This window comes from Centroberyx affinis, unplaced genomic scaffold (genome assembly GCF_046629955.1).
Source record: "Centroberyx affinis isolate AG114_WGS23_722 - 3 ecotype Tasmania unplaced genomic scaffold, CSIRO-AGI_Caff_v1 ptg003268l_1, whole genome shotgun sequence".
Taxonomy (NCBI): domain Eukaryota; kingdom Metazoa; phylum Chordata; class Actinopteri; order Beryciformes; family Berycidae; genus Centroberyx; species Centroberyx affinis.
In genome coordinates, this window is record NW_027281290.1 from 36,612 (window position 1) to 54,156 (window position 17,545).

General features: G+C 42.6%; 4 protein-coding genes across 5 annotated transcripts; 3 read left to right on the forward strand and 1 right to left on the reverse strand.

The window, feature by feature from the left end:
* Positions 1–1,965: 1,965 nt before the first annotated feature.
* On the reverse strand, positions 1,966–3,819 carry mafbb (v-maf avian musculoaponeurotic fibrosarcoma oncogene homolog Bb). Its single transcript, XM_071538396.1, has one exon. The coding sequence runs from the start codon at positions 3,562–3,564 to the stop codon at positions 2,581–2,583; it is 984 nt and encodes a 327-aa protein (XP_071394497.1). The 5' UTR covers positions 3,565–3,819; the 3' UTR covers positions 1,966–2,580.
* Positions 3,820–5,250: 1,431 nt separating this feature from the next.
* Positions 5,251–8,390, forward strand: LOC139660303 (DEP domain-containing mTOR-interacting protein). 2 transcript variants are annotated; one of them, XM_071538404.1, is made up of 9 exons: positions 5,251–5,326; positions 5,806–5,984; positions 6,145–6,268; positions 6,536–6,714; positions 6,915–7,127; positions 7,236–7,373; positions 7,546–7,616; positions 7,922–8,026; positions 8,218–8,390. In XM_071538404.1, the coding sequence occupies exons 2-9, from the start codon at positions 5,960–5,962 to the stop codon at positions 8,341–8,343; spliced, it is 981 nt and encodes a 326-aa protein (XP_071394505.1). In that variant the 5' UTR covers positions 5,251–5,326; positions 5,806–5,959; the 3' UTR covers positions 8,344–8,390. The 2 variants fall into 2 exon arrangements, with proteins under 2 accessions (XP_071394505.1, XP_071394504.1); XM_071538403.1 differs by having other exon boundaries at positions 5,315–5,400.
* A 345-nt stretch (positions 8,391–8,735) lies between these two features.
* On the forward strand, positions 8,736–14,086 carry adnpa (activity-dependent neuroprotector homeobox a). Its single transcript, XM_071538397.1, has 4 exons — positions 8,736–9,099; positions 9,741–9,853; positions 10,928–11,020; positions 11,130–14,086. The coding sequence occupies exons 2-4, from the start codon at positions 9,746–9,748 to the stop codon at positions 13,482–13,484; spliced, it is 2,556 nt and encodes an 851-aa protein (XP_071394498.1). The 5' UTR covers positions 8,736–9,099; positions 9,741–9,745; the 3' UTR covers positions 13,485–14,086.
* Positions 14,087–14,684: 598 nt separating this feature from the next.
* On the forward strand, positions 14,685–17,155 carry LOC139660297 (bcl-2-like protein 1). Its single transcript, XM_071538398.1, has 3 exons — positions 14,685–14,813; positions 15,745–16,401; positions 16,502–17,155. Exons 2-3 carry the CDS (start codon positions 15,877–15,879, stop codon positions 16,643–16,645), a joined length of 669 nt encoding a protein of 222 aa, XP_071394499.1. The 5' UTR covers positions 14,685–14,813; positions 15,745–15,876; the 3' UTR covers positions 16,646–17,155.
* The last annotated feature ends 390 nt before the right edge of the window (positions 17,156–17,545 follow it).

Here is a 17,545-nt window from a genome sequence, read left to right on the forward strand (position 1 = left end):
ACTAAAATGTGCGCAAGTGTGTAAGTAAGTATACACACACACACACACACACACACACGCATAGACACCTTGCACAAACACTCGCAAATATACTCAAATATACACAGTATGTGCAAATAAGCACTTCCATGTTAAGGAGTTTAATCCAAAACACTATATATACATCTATTTGGGAAAATGTTATCTGATGTTCAGCACTCATTATTTAAAATTGCAGTAGTTAGTAGTATATCTAAAATGTTACTGTTTTGTAAGTAAATGTCTTTAATGAACAAATAACTTCAATAATAATTCATAGTGAGTCTTACTTTCCTGACAGCAATAATTTTGTTACAGTAGGGACATTTTTAATTAGGACATTTTACTAGCATATTTTTTTTAAATGGTGGATATCTCATTTTACAATTAAACTCTACCTGTAAATAGATTCTTATGCCATCTACGAGAGAAGATCCTTTACCAATGACACCACAGCATAGAGGAGCATTATTCACTGTCATAATCACCTGGTGTATTTTCTGCTACATCCTTGATGTTCACAAACGCAATCATCTACGTCATACAGTCCCAGGGCAGCGGGCCGACCCTCTGGGATTAGGCCTGTTTTCAGTAGGAAAGTGCTTTTGCACCTGTGGTGTGATTTTGGAGCTGCTTTCATTGAACAGAGGGTGAGGTCAACGCTGTCAGAGGTCACACATGAAAACACAACCTGGTTTCCAGGCTAAAGGATGGCGCCATTAGCGCGGCCACCTGCCCAGCTGAACCCATGCAAAGGGGGATCAGTGAGAAAGTCTTTGAGAAAAACATTTATGATACTCTCAGTACACGACTCTAACGGTTTCTTAACACGAGCCACCGCAGAGGTTATAAACTCAATTTACAATGTGGCCACTTATCGCATATTATCACACTGGCCCTTGGAACTATTACGGTCATCTAAATGTTATTGTAGTCCTGAACTGAGAATGATCTGTGTACAGGAAATTAGCTTGAGGATTTCAAAATGGTACCAGGGAGAAAAAAACATATCAAGTGAAAGAATTCCTCTGGAGCTGGCCGGCGGAGTGCGCAGCAATGTGCTGTGGTTGTTGTTTCTCTTTTCCTCTGTTAATGAATGCAGAGGTGACCTGTTTGTCTGAGGAAGAGAGCAGAGGGGAAGCCTGATTTCCACTCCATTTTATCTGTGGCCCACAGCCCCTGCCAGTCAGCCCTCTGTGCTTTCACATGCCGGGGTCCCTCAGGAAGCAGCACTCCACGAAGGGCAAAGGTCAGGGAAGAAGAGAAAGCCACTCGTCCTTTCATTTACCACCAAACAACAAATACACGGCATGTGCATGTTACTGTGCGTGTTCCCTTGGCCCTCTAATATTGAAATCGAGGTTTGATTGAGCGTTGTGCTCAGAAAGCAAGTTCAGCTCCATTATTTATCTTCAATTGAAGTCGCTTTGACAAAATACTAATACTAATATAGTAATGTTAAACCTTGAACCTCTTGAATCTGGTGTTGCTGGGTTTCTATTCTACAGGATGATTTCAGAATGACTATTTATAGTGATGACGATGCTTTTTTAAATACGTGTACGTTTACATCTAAACTGACAATTCACTTTGAAATTGTTACTATACTCTGTGTATGACATATTTCAAAACCTTAATTTAATGTATATACAGATATTGTGTCAGATGTAGCTTGCATTATGCATTTATGCACTTAAAAAACAATTTGGGATATTTACATATTCAGACTCAAAAGGCTCAAATAGCTTCTATAAGTGTAATGAATCACACTACCATGAAGCAAATTACAAAGAAAAGTGTGCATGTGCATTCAAAGGAAATACTTTACTGTAAGGATAGTTTCTGTTCGAGAGTATACGCCAACTGATGAGACACAATCTTAAAAAGTCACAATGGCTTTATTGATCCATAGTAGATGAAAAACAATTTAAATACAAAACAATGCCAGTCAATATTGAGAAAAAAAAAACTACATTTTTTTCTTACATAATTGTATATTATCTTAGAAAGAAAACAAAATAAGGAACAAATCTGTCCAGCAGAATCAGCTTCATAAAAATAATGGAAATTTAATCTCTAGTATATCATTCTTTTGGGTATGTTATCTATTTTCAGGAAGCGTGAACACAAAATATGGACAACATTTGAGCAAAGAAAACTGAGCAAAGCAAAATCACCATCAGCCATGTAAATTGAGTGGTAACTGAAACAGAAGAAGGCTAAAATCCAAATACATTAATAATAGGAAAGTGGATATTCTCTGATTTCAAGTATTTCCTTTCAGACAAAATACAGATAGGCCTATATAAAATAAAAAAAAAGATCTCACGCATGTCCTGCATGCATGTTTCAATGTAATTTTTCATTCATAACTTGTTGCCTAGTTGTATCAATTACATTTATTTGAGAGATAGACTCGGTATATCCCACATTGATTATGACCTGTAGGTATGATGAATCAATAGGATTATTTGTGAAACAGGTACAGGACCCACTGTCAACATATATGCCTCCCTATAGGGAAAATAACATCAGAGTTCTGCAGGAAATAAAAAAAATCACTCACATTAAATACTCAGGTGAGGAAGGGTTGTCACTGGTAGACCCAGTTTCATGGTAACAGTTTGCACTGGTCAGTTTCTCGCATTTAAGTTTATATGCGTCCCTCTCCCGGGCCAGTCTGTTGAGTTCGTGTTTCAGCTGCTCCACTTGAGAAACCAGGCTGGTCTTCTCGTGCTCCAAAACGTGTTTCTGCTGGACGCGCTTGTAGCGGCACGACTGTGCGTAACCTCTGTTTTTCAGGGTCCGGCGCTTCTGCTTGAGACGCATCACTTCGTCCTTGCCCAGGCCTCTCAGGTGCCGATTCAGCTCCCTGACGGACATGGAAACCAGCTGGTCGTCGGAGAAGTGGATGTCGGCGTTGTTTCGCCTGTCGTGGCGGCTGTGGTGCTGCTGCTGGAGATGGTGGTGCGCACCGAGGACCTGTTGGGCCTCCGGCGACTCTGGAGACCCCAGGTCGTCTTTGTGATACTGGTCTTGGCAGTGGCTGCTCGGGATGCCTTGCATGTCGGGGTGACCCGCGAGTCCCGCGTAGTGCTGGACGGGGTCGTTTAGGTGCCCGTACCCCTCAAATTCAGCTTGGAAAGGTGGCGCGTGGTGGCCGTGGGGCGCAGACGGGTGGCCCTGCTGCGCCGTGGTGCCGATGAGGGCCTCCACCGCGTCCTCGGGTGTCAGACCGAAAGCTTGCGGGTACATCTGCTGCGGGTAACCCCCGTTGTTGGCTATCCAGAACTGGTCGCCTCCGGGGTTATTTCTCTGCTCGTTTGGGTTGAGGTTTGGTGACGAGGGTACCGAGTTGCAGGGCGTGCTGCCCGGGGTGGACGAAACGGAGTCCGGTCTTTGAAGCTGGCTGCACGGCCCGATGAAGGAGCGGTCCATCCCCTGCATCGCCTCTTTCTTGACGCCGAACTTCATCAAGTCGAAGTCACTGACGAAATCCATGGGGGTTTTCTGCAGTCCCAAATGTAAATGCGCCTCGGCGGTCATATTCTTCGGCAAGCTGGTCTCCTCCAAGAGCTCCAAAACGCTCACAGCTTATTTCATACAGTCAGTGAAATGATCGCACTCACTTTGAAAATGACAGTAATTCCGAAATTTGACTAGGATTCAAGCCTAGAAGGAAAACCATGCGTGCGTTAAAAGGCTCCCACCTTATTATAACTGGAGGTGAACTAGTTGTGTACCGCGCAGGATGTAGGCTTCTGGGGCCACAAAACTAAGTCCGCTGAGATGCCAGAGGACTAGATCCACCTCTGCCTGTTCAGGAGAAGCGCACTTTCTTCATAAAGCTGCATTGGCATGATGTCACGCCTTGCAGACTACACCTCCATGCTCCTCTCCAATGAAAAGACGCTGAAGAGGGCAATTTGCATAAAAGCTGATGCGAGTGTGTCTTCAGAAGCTGCTCGTGATGATCATTTCGACCAAATCCTGGGCGAAATAAAGCACAGTGGCACATTCTTCTATTTTTTTCACGTTCGACTTATCCCGCTCGTACAAATGGCTCATTACTGTCTCCATGTTTTTGTTCCATTTATCCTCTAGGCTTGTTTTGGATTCATCACAATATTCATCTGGCCCGGCCAACTGACTACACACCCAGACTTGAGTAGACATTACTTGAATCATTTAAAGAAGATCCAATCTTCACTAAACTCGCAGGACTGACTTTGCTTACTTCAAATTATTGTTGAAGTTGTTTAACTACAATTTTAAATTTGTATTCAGCATTCAGTCAGTGAATAGTCTGTCTTTATAAACTGGTGTTTTAAACATATTGCCATGCCCGTATGATTCCCCTCTAACAACAACAAAAAGGGATATGGAGGTTGCAGGACAATTCATTGTCACTGTTGTGGTTGCTGTGTTCATTTTCTTAGTACACGGGTCAATACTGACACCTTGTGGCCGTTGGCCTTCACTACTGGTGTCAGCATAGAAAAGAAGCGGAGCTCTAACCTGAAGCGAGGAAATGGAAAGGGTTTTCCACCATTGCCAGTAATGTTAAGGGTTAGGTTCCATCACCTCTGACTTAGTCAGCACTTATGTTAACTCTGAATAAACACATACCATAATACAAGTGTTGTCACTGATATGTCTCTCAGGCTCTGCTGTCACACAACTCCACAACCATAGAAATGTAACTTGATTCAGGCGGGTCACCAAATGCTAAAAAGGCCAGGACAATATTTTGCTAGTTGTAGCATCCAAAATACACCCAGAATCATCCTGTGATGCTGCATATTTTGAAAATGACAAAGGGTTGCTGTGCATAGTTATGCACTACAAATAGGCTAACAAAACTCTCCAAAAAAGTGTCAGAAAACAGTTACACAACATGCTTCAGTTGGCCGTAATTAGCCAGGTAGCACTTTATGGTTTAAGACAAGCTTTTTAGAGATCACATTTGTTTCTGGCATTTGTTTTTCAAAAATAACAACAAAATATGTGACAGAAAACATGAATTTTAACATTGTTGTTAATGGACAGTCTTCTTATATGGTGGCTGCCTTCCCCCTCTGTCGCATCCTCAAATAAATGCAGCAGCTTTCATGGTATAGGATGGAATTTGGTCTCAATGACCACGTCTCTCTCTCTCTCACTCTCTCTCTCTGTATACACAACATCTATCCCACATGACAATAGGGTTCTGTTTGCTTCATTGGCTATTTGCTAAACAAAAAGGACCATAAACAGGAGTTAGCTTCGTTAACTTTTCAGCCCATTGCAGATAACAAACATGGAGCAAGTAAGTAGCATTAGGAGAAAAGCCATGGCCAGACAACATAAGGCTGAAGTTATGATTGCTGGAGAACAACTAAGGTATGGAGAGAGAGAGAGAGAGAGAGAGAGAGAGAGAGAGAGAGAGAGAGAGAGAGAGAGAGAGAGAGAAAATGTAAAACAAACTACTTTAAGGTTTAAGGTTAGGTTTATGGCTGATTTAAGCTTTAAGGTTACGCTTATGGCTGATTTCAGCTTTAAGGTTAGGCTTATGGCTGATTTAAGCTTTAAGGTTAGGCTTATGGCTGATTTCAGCTTTAAGGTTAGGCTTATGGCTGATTTCAGCTTTAAGGTTAGGCTTATGACTGATTTAAGCTTTAAGGTTAGGCTTATGGCTGATTTCAGCTTTAAGGTTAGGCTTATGACTGATTTAAGCTTTAAGGTTAGGCTTATGACTGATTTAAGCTTTACGGTTAGGCTTATGGCTGATTTTGACTTCACTCCAAGGTTGAGGCTTCATGATGGAAAGTTGATCAAGGAGCGACGGTACCACTTGCGCACGTACCCCAACTGCTTCGTGGCCCAAGAGCTTATCGACTGGCTTGTGGGCCACAAGGAAGCTCCGGATCGGCCCACAGCTGTCTGCCTCTTGCAGCACCTCATGGACCACGACATTGTTCACCACGGTAAGGAGGAAGCACTTTGCCAAGCCTCAGCTGATGGCAAAGGTCACCCTCTCAAGAGGTCTTTAAAGGGCCAATTGTACCATTGAAAAATGTATTATATCTTTAATAAGAGTCTCATCACTTTGAAGACTCGTTGGGATTATATCTCGCCTTTTCTTAGTCTGTGACAAGCGGCCTGTGTTCAAGGATGCAAAACTGCTGTACCGTTTCCGCAAGGACGATGGCACATTTCCTTTTAATACAGAGGTGAAAATCTTCATGCGAGGACAAAGGCTGTATGAACAGTAAGAGCTGCTTTGTTTGCCCTGAGATTCTCTTGGTCGAGTGGGAACAGTTGACCTTGAAGCATTCTATCATGGCTTTTGAGGGGAATCACAGTCATAGTGCATAACACATGTAGGTGAAAGAATATGATTAATAGGCTGGGCTTCCAATTTCCCACCCTGGAATTTGGTATGCTAAATCTCCTCTCAAATACATAATGGTACTTTTGCTTTCAGTCAATTTGCATGTTATGACACAGGCCCATGTTTGTGTATGTCTTTCTTCAGTCTCATAGCGGGCAAGGACTCTATTCTGCAGCTGAGAGAGGAGCATGGTGTTGCGTATCAGCGCTCCTTTCCCGGCTGCCAGCTGATTGACTGGCTCCTTCAGAATGGAGAGGCAGAGAGCCGGCGCCAGGGACTGGACCTGAGCCGTGCGCTGCAGGAGCATGGTATCATTCAACACGGTGAGGGGTATCATCATTTTCACCTGATTGATCTATGGTATTCGAAATGCGCTGGCTGTCAGTGACCTCTAGCAGTGGGTGGCCAGCTGGGACTTTTACAACCTCAACAAAATAAACTTATCCTCTCTTCACAAAAAAAGTCCCATTAATTCTAACATGTGTCCCAATTCTTCTGTGTGCGCTCTCACTCCTGTCACCAGTGTCAAAGAAGCACAACTTCTTTGACAGTGGGCTACTGTATCAGTTCTGCATCAATTTTCGCCGCCGGCGCCGCCTGTCTGAACTGATAAATGAAAGTGAGCGAGACAATGAGGAAGAAGTGGCAGTGCAGACACAAGAGGACAACCGTCCTGACAGTCCTTTCGTCCTGCGCAAGAACCCACCCCAGGAGGGCAACAATGGATTCCAGTCTGGTAAAAAGAAAAAGTTTCTCTGCACTCTTTACACTTGCGGAGATGTGAATGCCTATGTTTGCTTATTGCTGCATAATTGCATAATTCATTCATTCATTTTTATCACAGTGGGGTCGAGTAAAGACTTGAAACAGGTTGCCAATGGGCGGCGAGGCAGCTTGAATGCCCTTCAGCTTCACTCTGCAGGATTTCCACCCCTTGTACAGCTGTCTTCAACCCCACTGGTGAGATGCAATCCTAAATCAGGCAAGTGGGTAATCTATATTCATTTTACAAATGTTTCAAAATGTCACTAAAATTTAGGTCTTTGGGATTGAACCTTGCTTGACAATCTGTTATTTTTCAGTTTTTTCTGGGCATAGTGTTTTAATTTCCAAATCTTCAGACAAGATGAATAAATATTTTAATGATTTTGCAGTGCTTACAAGAAATTTTACATGTGAAGAGCTGCTGGCACCTGGTGCACCCTTCATCAAAAGAGTGCTGACGGTGAGCTGTAATGATTCAACCTGCTTTCTTTAAGATTATAAAAATCAGCAAGAACAGAATTAACATTTGCACATCATTGCTAGGATTTCAAAGCATTAGTTGGCATCATAAAGAAAGCCAATGCTCTCTTGTTTCTAGCTCTTGGAGAGACTTTTTCATGTTAACAAACCAAGACTAAACTGCCAGAAACCAAAGCAATAGAAATTCTGTTTTGGGGCGGATTTTCCCTTTCATCTCTACTGAGCGTGGAATAACAATTTATCAAACAGAGTTCTCACCCTCCTGTCTTCCATGACATATCCCAGGTGATGGGGGATGCATTAGGCTGGGGCTTCGTTGTCAGAGGCATGGCTCCCTGTTATGTCCAGGCTGTTGACCCTGGAAGCCCTGCAGCAGCTGCTGGAGTTAAGGTAACATACTATATCAGCCACATTAAAAATGTATACACATGGCACTAATATTCCCTGTGGTTGTTAGTAAATGAGCACCCATCCACCACAGGGAATATATATTATTAACTTCAAATGATTTTCATACATAAAATAATTTGACTTGCACCCTGAGACAAAAATAATATCTTCCTGGCACTCTCTTTTTTAAGGTTCGTCAGTTTGTGTGCCAGGTGAATGGACAGAGCGTTATGTACCTGGACTACCGGACTGTCTCAAGGCTGGTGATGACAGGATCTCGCACCGTTGTGTTGGAAGTGCTGGAACCACTGGAATGACCACATTATATCAAAGTGTCTTAACTTTTGATTTGAACACAACCATTTATCCATTTGCTGGAATAAAATGTTATATCATTAACTGTCTTTCTCTAATAGACAACAGGGGTGAAGGTCAGCTCTTACACATTAGGGTGCAACAAAATATAAATCACTGAAAATGTTTATCAATGTTGCAACAACAATATGGAAACTGTATAAACTCTGGGACTCTGTGATTCATGTGCCTGGATCCCAGGACAATTATTGTTGTTATCAAGTAATATATTCTATTATTATCATCAATCACAACAATGGATAAAAAACTTGAAACTTCAGCCACCCACCCCCTCCCCAGCTCCCTTGCATGACTTCCGTCTTTTTGTCGTCGCCATTTTGGATTGAGTGTTGACTTACTTGGAATAGATATCGTTAGCTAGTAGGCTGGCTTCATCGCTAGTACAAGTAGGAGAAACATCCAGAGGACAGAGGGTGGTGCTGCTAGTTATCTCATTCCATTATTGATGGACAATATGCTGTTTTCTTGAGATGTGCACTACTTTGTTCCACCTTTCGTTCCTCCAGTTAGCTAGCTGCAGCACAGCAAATGTGATAGCTAGCTAGTTTGCTAACTCTGGAGCTGAGCATCAGCACCGGCTTTGAGGAGAGCGAACATCATCATTCAACTGAGTTTGACCATCCCGATTGGCTAGCTAGCGCCTTTGTTAGCCATTTATCTAGCTAGGCAACCTATTTAATCTTCAAACGTGTCCTAAGGTGAGTAAAAATTGTGTATCAGTAAGTGATTTTTGTCAATGAGGGGGAGAATTGTATAACGTTACCCGGCTATGCAACGCTAGCTTCAATGCTAGGTTAGTGGCCAAGCCGACAAGAGCGGGCGACCCATCTAATGCTGGCTAACACGTTAGCCACTCCAGCTAACCGCATATCCTGCAATATACCGACTCCCCAATTTCAGAGCTAATTGAGCAGGCGGGGTCACATGATAGCAAGCCCCAGCAAGATAGCAAGATTCGGTTATTTTGATCCCAACCAAGAGTCCATCAATTAACGTTAGCTAACCTGAAGCATTGCCCCTGAAATCTTAGGATGTTGGGCCCCTGTGGAAATTGGAGCCTTGAACCTAGCAATAACGTTAACTTGTCAACATAAGTAAATATGCTGACAGTGATTTACTGCAAGGAAGCAAGTGTTGAAGTGGGCCTCTGGCCTATTGAGGAATTGCATTTCTGTGGATGTAGGTAATGATTATCTGCAGTATCAATTTAAAAACATCCAAGTTCGACAATTAGCCTGATGAAATGTGGCTTGAGACTAGGATCCACGTTGTAACAAGGTAAGTTAGATTAAGCCAACACCAAACTAATCAGCGGTTTTTCGTCTGTCTTATTTTTCAGGAGAGATGTATCAACTCCCAGTGAACAACCTTACAAGGATAAGGAGAGCCAGAAAGCAGGTGAAAAAAGCACTTGGAGACATTGGGCTGGAATACTGCAAGGAGGCAGCAGAGGTGAGTGTATAAAATTTCAGTTTAACCAAGGTCCATGACGTGAAAATAGGCCTAAGGAAGTTCAAGTTTGATTATTTATATAGGACTTTACAGAGAATGAGCCCAACTAGATCTAACTAATCAACCATAGAACAGAATGATACAGGGCAAACACAAGGAAGAGAACAAAGCACAAGACACACTATAGCAGATTTTAGCATAACATAACAGACATAACAGCCTACCTATTCTACATAACCTAGCCTACCTGGCACCACCAGCCTTAGACCCTCGAATCATACAAGGAAAAACTTCCAAGAAAACCTTATTTGGGGAAAAAAATGGAAGAAACTTTTAGCGGGCCAAGTCAAGAGGGATCCCCACCAGGACGACAGAGAATCCAATAGGAGCTGGGACAAACAGTTACAATAACATGCACAATGACATGAGAAAAACAGATGAGGCAGAGAGTGGCAAAAGGAAGATTATTATTATTTTTAAATGTAGCTGTAAGTGTAGTCTGTTGTTTATTCACTGTCGTTGTCTTTGCTCTTTAGAATTCAGCAGTGGATGGAAAGTCTTGCATTCATTTTCAATTAAAGCAGTTGGTAAATTCTGATAATGTTCACTGCAGGAAAAACTGAAATACTCACTATACTTTTTGCTGTCCTTACAAATTTCATGACATACAATTTGCAGGAATAGTTAAATATGATTGTCCTCTATCTTCCTAAGAAGCTTTAGGATCACAAATGCCCAAATTGAATTTAGAAAATACAATGTTTTTTTTGTTGTTGTTAGACAAGTCAGTGTAAATTATGTAAAAGTGTGGCTTAGCAAGGCTCACCATGCTGTTCAACTGATGATTATTAATGTTATACCTGTTATACCTGTTTTTTAAAGAAATTATCTAATGTAACTAATTTATTCCACGATTCATGCGAGTGATGCAGTTAATGAGGTAACAGGCTTTTGGGAAAGACAATGTGGCCAGTATTCATAAAGACATGTAGCCTGTCAAAAATGACAAATTGGATGTATGCTAAGATTTATTCAGAATAACATGTTTGCCTTCATTTTCTTTTCTTTACACAGGACTTCAAAGAGTTTTGCCCCAATGAGCAATATGTAAAGGGCACTCTTTGCCTTGAGATTTGCTCATGGGATCCATCATACTCTAAGACACAGGTAAACCACATTCCCATGTTCTAGGCTTTATTAAATTTCTATAACTCACAAATTACCATTTCTGTCTTCATGGTCTTGAGTTATTTATTTTTTCCTTTATGTCTTTTAGGACTATCGATCTAAGCCATTTTGCTGCACAGAGTGTCCATTTTCTTCCAAATACTACTCAGGCTACAAGAATCACTTCCGCAATGTTCACAGACAAAACTTTGAGAACAGCATTCTGCTCAACTGTCCATACTGTACATTCACTGCAAGCAAGAGAACTATGGAGACGCATGTTAAAATATTCCATATACCCAGTTCAGCACGGCAGAGTTATGGGACCTTCCAGGGAACTGCGGTGGGACAGAAGGACAAAACATTGCTTGACAGAGCCAGACAGGGAGATAATGTAGAAAGAGCAATGTACTTTTGCAAAAAATGCACATACCGAGACCCTCTCTACAATGTTGTGAGGAGGCACATCTACAGGGAACATTTTCAACATGTTGTCTCACCCTATCTGGGCATGGTTTCTGAATCATCAGTCAAAAATGGTGCTAATTCTGTCAATGGCAACAACATCCTCTGTAAGCGCTGCCAGTTTTCTACCCGAAGCTATGAGGCACTAGTACAGCATGTTGTTGAGTACCACGAGCGCATTGGTGCTCAAGTAACAACCATGATTGGACATGCCAACGTCATGGTGTCCAGGTCTCAGACCTTCCCGGGGGTGTCACAGAAAGCTTCTCTGATGATGGCTAGGGGCCGCAACCTTGCGTCCGAGCCACTAGGTCATGCAGTGGGTGGTCATTTAAAGCAAGGGGCCTCTGTTCTTAAAAATCAGTCCTCCATTGCTGGCCATCAGGTGCGTGTCGCAGTTCCTGGCAACAACGCTTTGGCCGAAAGTACTACTATTGGTGTAAACACAGCCCAAACACAGAAGTGGAAGATATGCACTGTTTGCAATGAGCTTTTTCCTGAAAACCTCTACAGTGCTCATTTTGAAAAGGCGCACAAGGCAAAGAAAGTATGGGCAATGGCCAAGTATATAATGAAGATCCACAACTTCACCAGCAAGTGTTTGCTTTGCAACCGCTATTTGCCCAGTGATACGTTGCTGAACCACATGTTAATCCACGGGCTTACCTGCCCACAGTGCCACTCCGCTTTCCACAATGTAGAGAAAATGATTGAGCATGTTGGACAGGCCCACCCAGACGACTTTGCCGGCCCACCTGGTGCATCCCCGCTAACCTTTGATCTCACCATCAAACAAGATAAGTCCAATAACATACAGCTTGTTGTTATCACCTTTAACATGAAGGAATCTGTCAATGGTCAAGATCAGTCTGCACCTGCTCAGAATAGCCTCCCACCTGCAGTCAAGTTAACAGCTCCCAAAATGATTGAGAAGAAGAGTGATGCACCTGCCAGAAGTTTGCCTTCAGCAACTCTGTCTGGCAAGAGTGAGGTGGGGAAAACTCTGTGTCCACTGTGTTTCACCATCCTCAAAGGTCCCATCTCCGATGCTCTGGCTCTGCACCTGAGGGAGCGACACCAAGTGCTCCAAACAATGCATCCTGTTGAAAAAAAGATGACATACAAGTGCATTCACTGCTTGGGAGTGTACACAAGTAACATGGTGGCCTCCACGATCACGCTGCATCTTGTGCAATGCAGGGCTGTGGGCAGGTCCCAGGCAGGCCAAGGCATCAAGTCTGCCTTGACTCTCAACTCTTCTGGGGCTGGGTTCCTCAAGCGGCAGCTACCCACTCAGACCATGTCCAACCCCAAGAGGATGAAACTGAACAAGGAGTCAAAGATTCCGTCTACCACAGTGGGGAATCGGGGAGAATCTGATGATCTTGTACTGGACCCTAGAAGCTATGAACACAAGACATATGAGGCCCGAAAAGCTTTCCTCACGGCGTACTTCAACAAGCGACCGTACCTTTCTTCTCCCGAAGAGGAGAAGCTGTCTGCGAGTCTGTGGCTGTGGAAATCGGACATTGCCAGCCACTTTGCAAACAAGCGTAGGGTTTGTGAGAGAGAATGCGAAACCAAGAAAGTGGCTGTGCTACTTGGCTTTGACATGCAGGCTCTCAAGAAACTTAAGCACGACATGACCTTTGAGGACACTAAGTTGGCTGGTACCTCAGCGGGGAGATCAGGTTCTGGAGGCCTCAAGTCTGGTACTCCATCCACAGACCAAAACAAACAATGTGAGACAATTAACTGTACCCTAAAACTCAGTACATACACAGAGACCATATCCATTGACTCTGATAGTGAACCAGAAAAAGAGGATGGCTTTACTGAGAATGGAAATGTTGACAGAAACCAACATGAAGATGTGAGATCTCAAGAGCCAGCAAACCTGACAGAAGAGATTCCCTCTATGGACACGGATGGGCCTTCTAGAGGGGAGAGGAGCACTTTGCAAGATGGGATGCAAGATGCTTGGGTGGCTTTCTGTTAGTGTCCCTGCTTAGCTGTGTGCCTTGGTTGAGTAACGGTTTAGTTGTAAAGGAGTACTGAAATCAGACACATGGAAGATCTTTATCATTGGCATATGAGATGGCCTCAGAGAGAGTGTTACGGGACTACAGGCAATTATAAATCACAAATATTTGGTCTAATGGCATGGTTCACTAAAAATACTGTAATTCCAAATATTGACCTCAACACCAGTGTTGAAAGGAAAAAAATAAATTAAGCTACATTATAGTGCAAAAGTGTATGGCTTCTGTAATTGACATCATTTGTGACATTGTATATACTTTAGCCATTGTACTTTGTTAGTTTACGCATACAATCTGTGTTACTTATTGGTTAACTGTCACAAAGATTTCTGAAATGAACATGACAATTTCCCCACTTTCATATTGACTTTTTTTCTCAACTGTGAGATGAAACTGTATTATATTGTCATTTCACATTTAGAAAGCGTAGGATATGCTAATTGCCTATGTACACGTTGTTTTAATAAATAAGTTTGTTTAATAAAAACTATTGAGGGGATATGTTTTGTAACACCACCAATCCATAGGCATTATCAATGACAATGTTGTCTTTTGTGCCAAATCACCCCTTTCCTACACAGATGTTCAATAATACACAGTTGAGTATGAACGTGTGTCTTACCTACTGTACCGTTAGAATATTAAAACTTTTAAGCATAGAGCTGAAATGGGATTTCAACTTTAAAATGAATTGGAGAGCAACAAAAATGTCTGTGTGGTTAATGAAATGCTCACTATCATCAGGCACGTAACAGAGGGTAGACCCACTGAAACTTTTCCCACCTTCATGGGCAGACACATGTCCTTATGAGGTAAATTTAGAGAGCACATCAATAGTAAGTAATATGAAAATGATATGGGTTATAATAATATGGGGATAATGCTTTTCTGAAAGTATATTTTTTTTATTTAGATAAGTTGTTTGCCTTATGAAGATCAGCGACTGGAGGCCACAGTTTACTCACCTTTCCATTTACCACCACATCACTATGATATTGTTTAAGTCAATATGTTAACTCATACATAGAACTGTAATGATTTTTCTCTTACTCTTCGGACGCCTTAACTTCCGTTATGCTAAATCGTCGATTGGCGCAGTAACAGAAGAAGGCGGGACTTCCGCTGGTACAGTAGCAAATTTGGCCAATCGCCAGCGTGCATCACTGTCCAGGCCACAGAGTCTGCAGCTGCAAAAATGTCCATATTGTGTGTAATTGTATGCACAACTACAGCTTTTAGTAATTCCATAGCTGTACTCTGAAAGGAAATACACTCTTTTAGCAGTTGTAAGTATAACTGTCAACAATGATTATATCAAAACATTCCCATGGATACAGTATCTAGTTTTTGTTGCGTTTCCAGTGTAATGTTTACATGAAAACAGCTAACGTTAGTTAGCATCTTTAGCTAGAATTAACAGGATGTTGGTGAATTGTAGCCAGAGCTGTCAATGGTAGTAGGTGGGCATCTAAAAAACACACGTTTTTGTTGATTTGCATCGTAATGATGATTTGATGGAATTGTGTTTCACAATGCTAATCTAGCAATGTAGCTACTAGGCTAACGTTACTTGATATGTGACGGTACTACTACTAGTCACGATAACGTTAATGAACCTAAGTTACACTAGACAGTAAAAGTGACGTTGTTGGTTTATGGCATGAGTAAACGTTGACCGAGCTGATATAGCTACAGCTCAAACCAGTGCGGTTTCCATCGAGTTGTGGATTTGTCTGCATTGGGTCTACTGTACTGCTGACCACCGTGGAAATGAACTGTACACATGGCTAGATGCGTTGTAATTATTAGGCTACATTTATACGAAAGCTACACTTCTGCTGGTCCACGTTGTAGTGCATGTCTTTTTTTAAAAGTCTGAACTTATCTAGTCCCCTCGATTGATTTCACAGACATCCTTCTGAGCCACAGCGACAGTTCAGCCTCCCCGCCCCTTTCCAAACACTGACCATTTGAAGTAGTATTGCCAAACTGATCCCAGCTCAGGGTATATAGGGAATTGTTTTTAAAGTACTTTTCAATTCAAAATACAAATAATGGTTAAATAGTGATTGGATTTCATGGGGAAAAAAACAGCAGCCAGTTCGTTTTTACATGGTGAATTGTGAACTCATCTTTGCTAAATGCTTAATTAGTTCAGGATTCTCCTTAACTGTTAGACAAGAATATGACTGTTCTCCCATCTTCATATGTTTCCAGGTTGCCATTGCCAGCTGCAGCGGAAGGTGAACAACCTCAAATGTGACATCTGACGCACTGTGAGGCACAGCAGGAGAAACCATGAGGTCTGTGTAGGCTGGCTGTGTGTTGGGGCTTTACAGTGTGGACATTATGTCAAACAGTAACAGAGAACTGGTGGCGTTCTTCATAAGCTATAAACTGTCTCAGAGGAACTACCCGGATTGCCAGCTGGGGCCGGAGGATGCCAGTGACAGGGCGGAGGGAGACAAGGCTAACGCAGCTATTACTAATGGCTTGTCGGCCAACAGCAGGAACGGCAGCGGCCGGTCGGGGACGCCGTCATCTCCGCGCGGCGGCATGGAGGCGGTGAAGGCCGCGCTTCGGGACTCGGCCGATGAGTTTGAACTGCGCTACACGCAAGCATTTAGTGACCTCTCCTCCCAGCTCCACATCACCCCCGCCACAGCCTACCACAGCTTCGAGAGTGTGATGGACGAGGTGTTCAGGGACGGAGTCAACTGGGGACGGGTGGTGGGCCTGTTCGCCTTTGGGGGCGCCCTTTGTGTGGAGTGCGTGGAGAAGGATATGAACCACCTGGTGTCCCGCATCGCAGACTGGATGACCACGTACCTGGATAACCACATCGAGCCGTGGATCCAGAGCCAAGGAGGCTGGGTGAGTATCCAGGGGGAACAAACAAAAGATTAATTTACAGTACCTTAGTCGAGGCCTGGGCATGCACAACTAACACAGTTCCTCAAATTGTACATCACAGGATCGCTTTGCTGAGATTTTTGGCAGAGACGCAGCCGCAGAAGCGAGGAGATCTCAGGAGAGTCTAAGAAGATGGCTGCTAGTGGGAGTGGTGCTGCTTACAGGAGTGCTGGTCGGCGCTCTCATCGCAAAGAAACATCAATGATGAAGTGGAGGGCTAGGAGTGGCATCCTGTTTACCCCTGCACATCTTGTATAACACTACGTCAACAAAAACACAGCTAAATAGTTAATGTTTACAAAAGCCCAGTCTGCTTGTGCACTGACAGGATCTCGATTGGCTATGGCAGTGTGTGGGAGTGTCCATATGTAGCTTGGTGAGCTGTTTGACTTCTCACCCTGCTTGTCCTGTGTCTTTTGTTGGGATTTTTTTGGTTGTTTATTTTTTTTATTTACACACAGCAAAGCTTTTCTGTTTGTGTAAAGGGTGTCACACCCAAGACTGGAAGTGCTTTAAATGGATCTGATAAGCTAAGAGCGAATGGGAAAGATTCAGCTGGTTTGATAAGAATTCTTACTTTTATTTTTTCCTTTGTGTATTATCCAATGACCAATTTTAATTGTTTCCAAACGGACAATAGACAGATAATATAAGTTATATTTCCTTTTAAACTTTGTAATGCTCAGTTCCCTTTGTTGGCTGTACTGGAGTTTTAGGCATGCTTCAAAAAATAAATATATTTATGTTTTTTCTTGTGTCTTTGTTTTGCTTTATGTAGTTTGTGAAGAAGTACAATACACAGAGGGCGTATATAGAATCTCCATTTTGTGAGATGCACCGTGTGAAATGACATTTAAGATCAGTATAAATCATTCAGAGGTTTATAAATACATAAACAATATACATGAATTCATTAATTTGAACTATTATGAAATGGATGCACATACATATATACATGTATCTCAACTGCAGTGGACAGGGTTTACATCCTGTGCACTGTGTCAGTTGGGAAAACACTTGTTGACTGGTGCTGCAGTCTTATGTTTTCCCATTGGGGGGTGCTTGTGTACCACACACGCCTGTTTCTAAAGAATATTTCAATACA

What these genes read in the sequence shown, in the direction of transcription:
- LOC139660297 (XM_071538398.1), top strand. Translation starts at nt 15,877, where the DNA reads ATGTCAAACAGTAACAGAGAACTGGTGGCGTTCTTCATAAGCTATAAA. An exon ending in TCCAGAGCCAAGGAGGCTGG is followed by an intron (nt 16,402 to 16,501) that starts GTGAGTATCCAG and finishes TGTACATCACAG; the next exon opens with GATCGCTTTGCTGAGATTTT.
- mafbb (XM_071538396.1), bottom strand. Translation starts at nt 3,564, where the DNA reads ATGACCGCCGAGGCGCATTTACATTTGGGACTGCAGAAAACCCCCATG.
- adnpa (XM_071538397.1), top strand. Translation starts at nt 9,746, where the DNA reads ATGTATCAACTCCCAGTGAACAACCTTACAAGGATAAGGAGAGCCAGA. An exon ending in ACTGCAAGGAGGCAGCAGAG is followed by an intron (nt 9,854 to 10,927) that starts GTGAGTGTATAA and finishes TTCTTTACACAG; the next exon opens with GACTTCAAAGAGTTTTGCCC. An exon ending in CATCATACTCTAAGACACAG is followed by an intron (nt 11,021 to 11,129) that starts GTAAACCACATT and finishes TATGTCTTTTAG; the next exon opens with GACTATCGATCTAAGCCATT.
- LOC139660303 (XM_071538403.1), top strand. Translation starts at nt 5,318, where the DNA reads ATGGAGCAAGTAAGTAGCATTAGGAGAAAAGCCATGGCCAGACAACAT. An exon ending in GGACAAAGGCTGTATGAACA is followed by an intron (nt 6,269 to 6,535) that starts GTAAGAGCTGCT and finishes GTCTTTCTTCAG; the next exon opens with TCTCATAGCGGGCAAGGACT. An exon ending in CAGCAGCTGCTGGAGTTAAG is followed by an intron (nt 8,027 to 8,217) that starts GTAACATACTAT and finishes CTCTTTTTTAAG; the next exon opens with GTTCGTCAGTTTGTGTGCCA.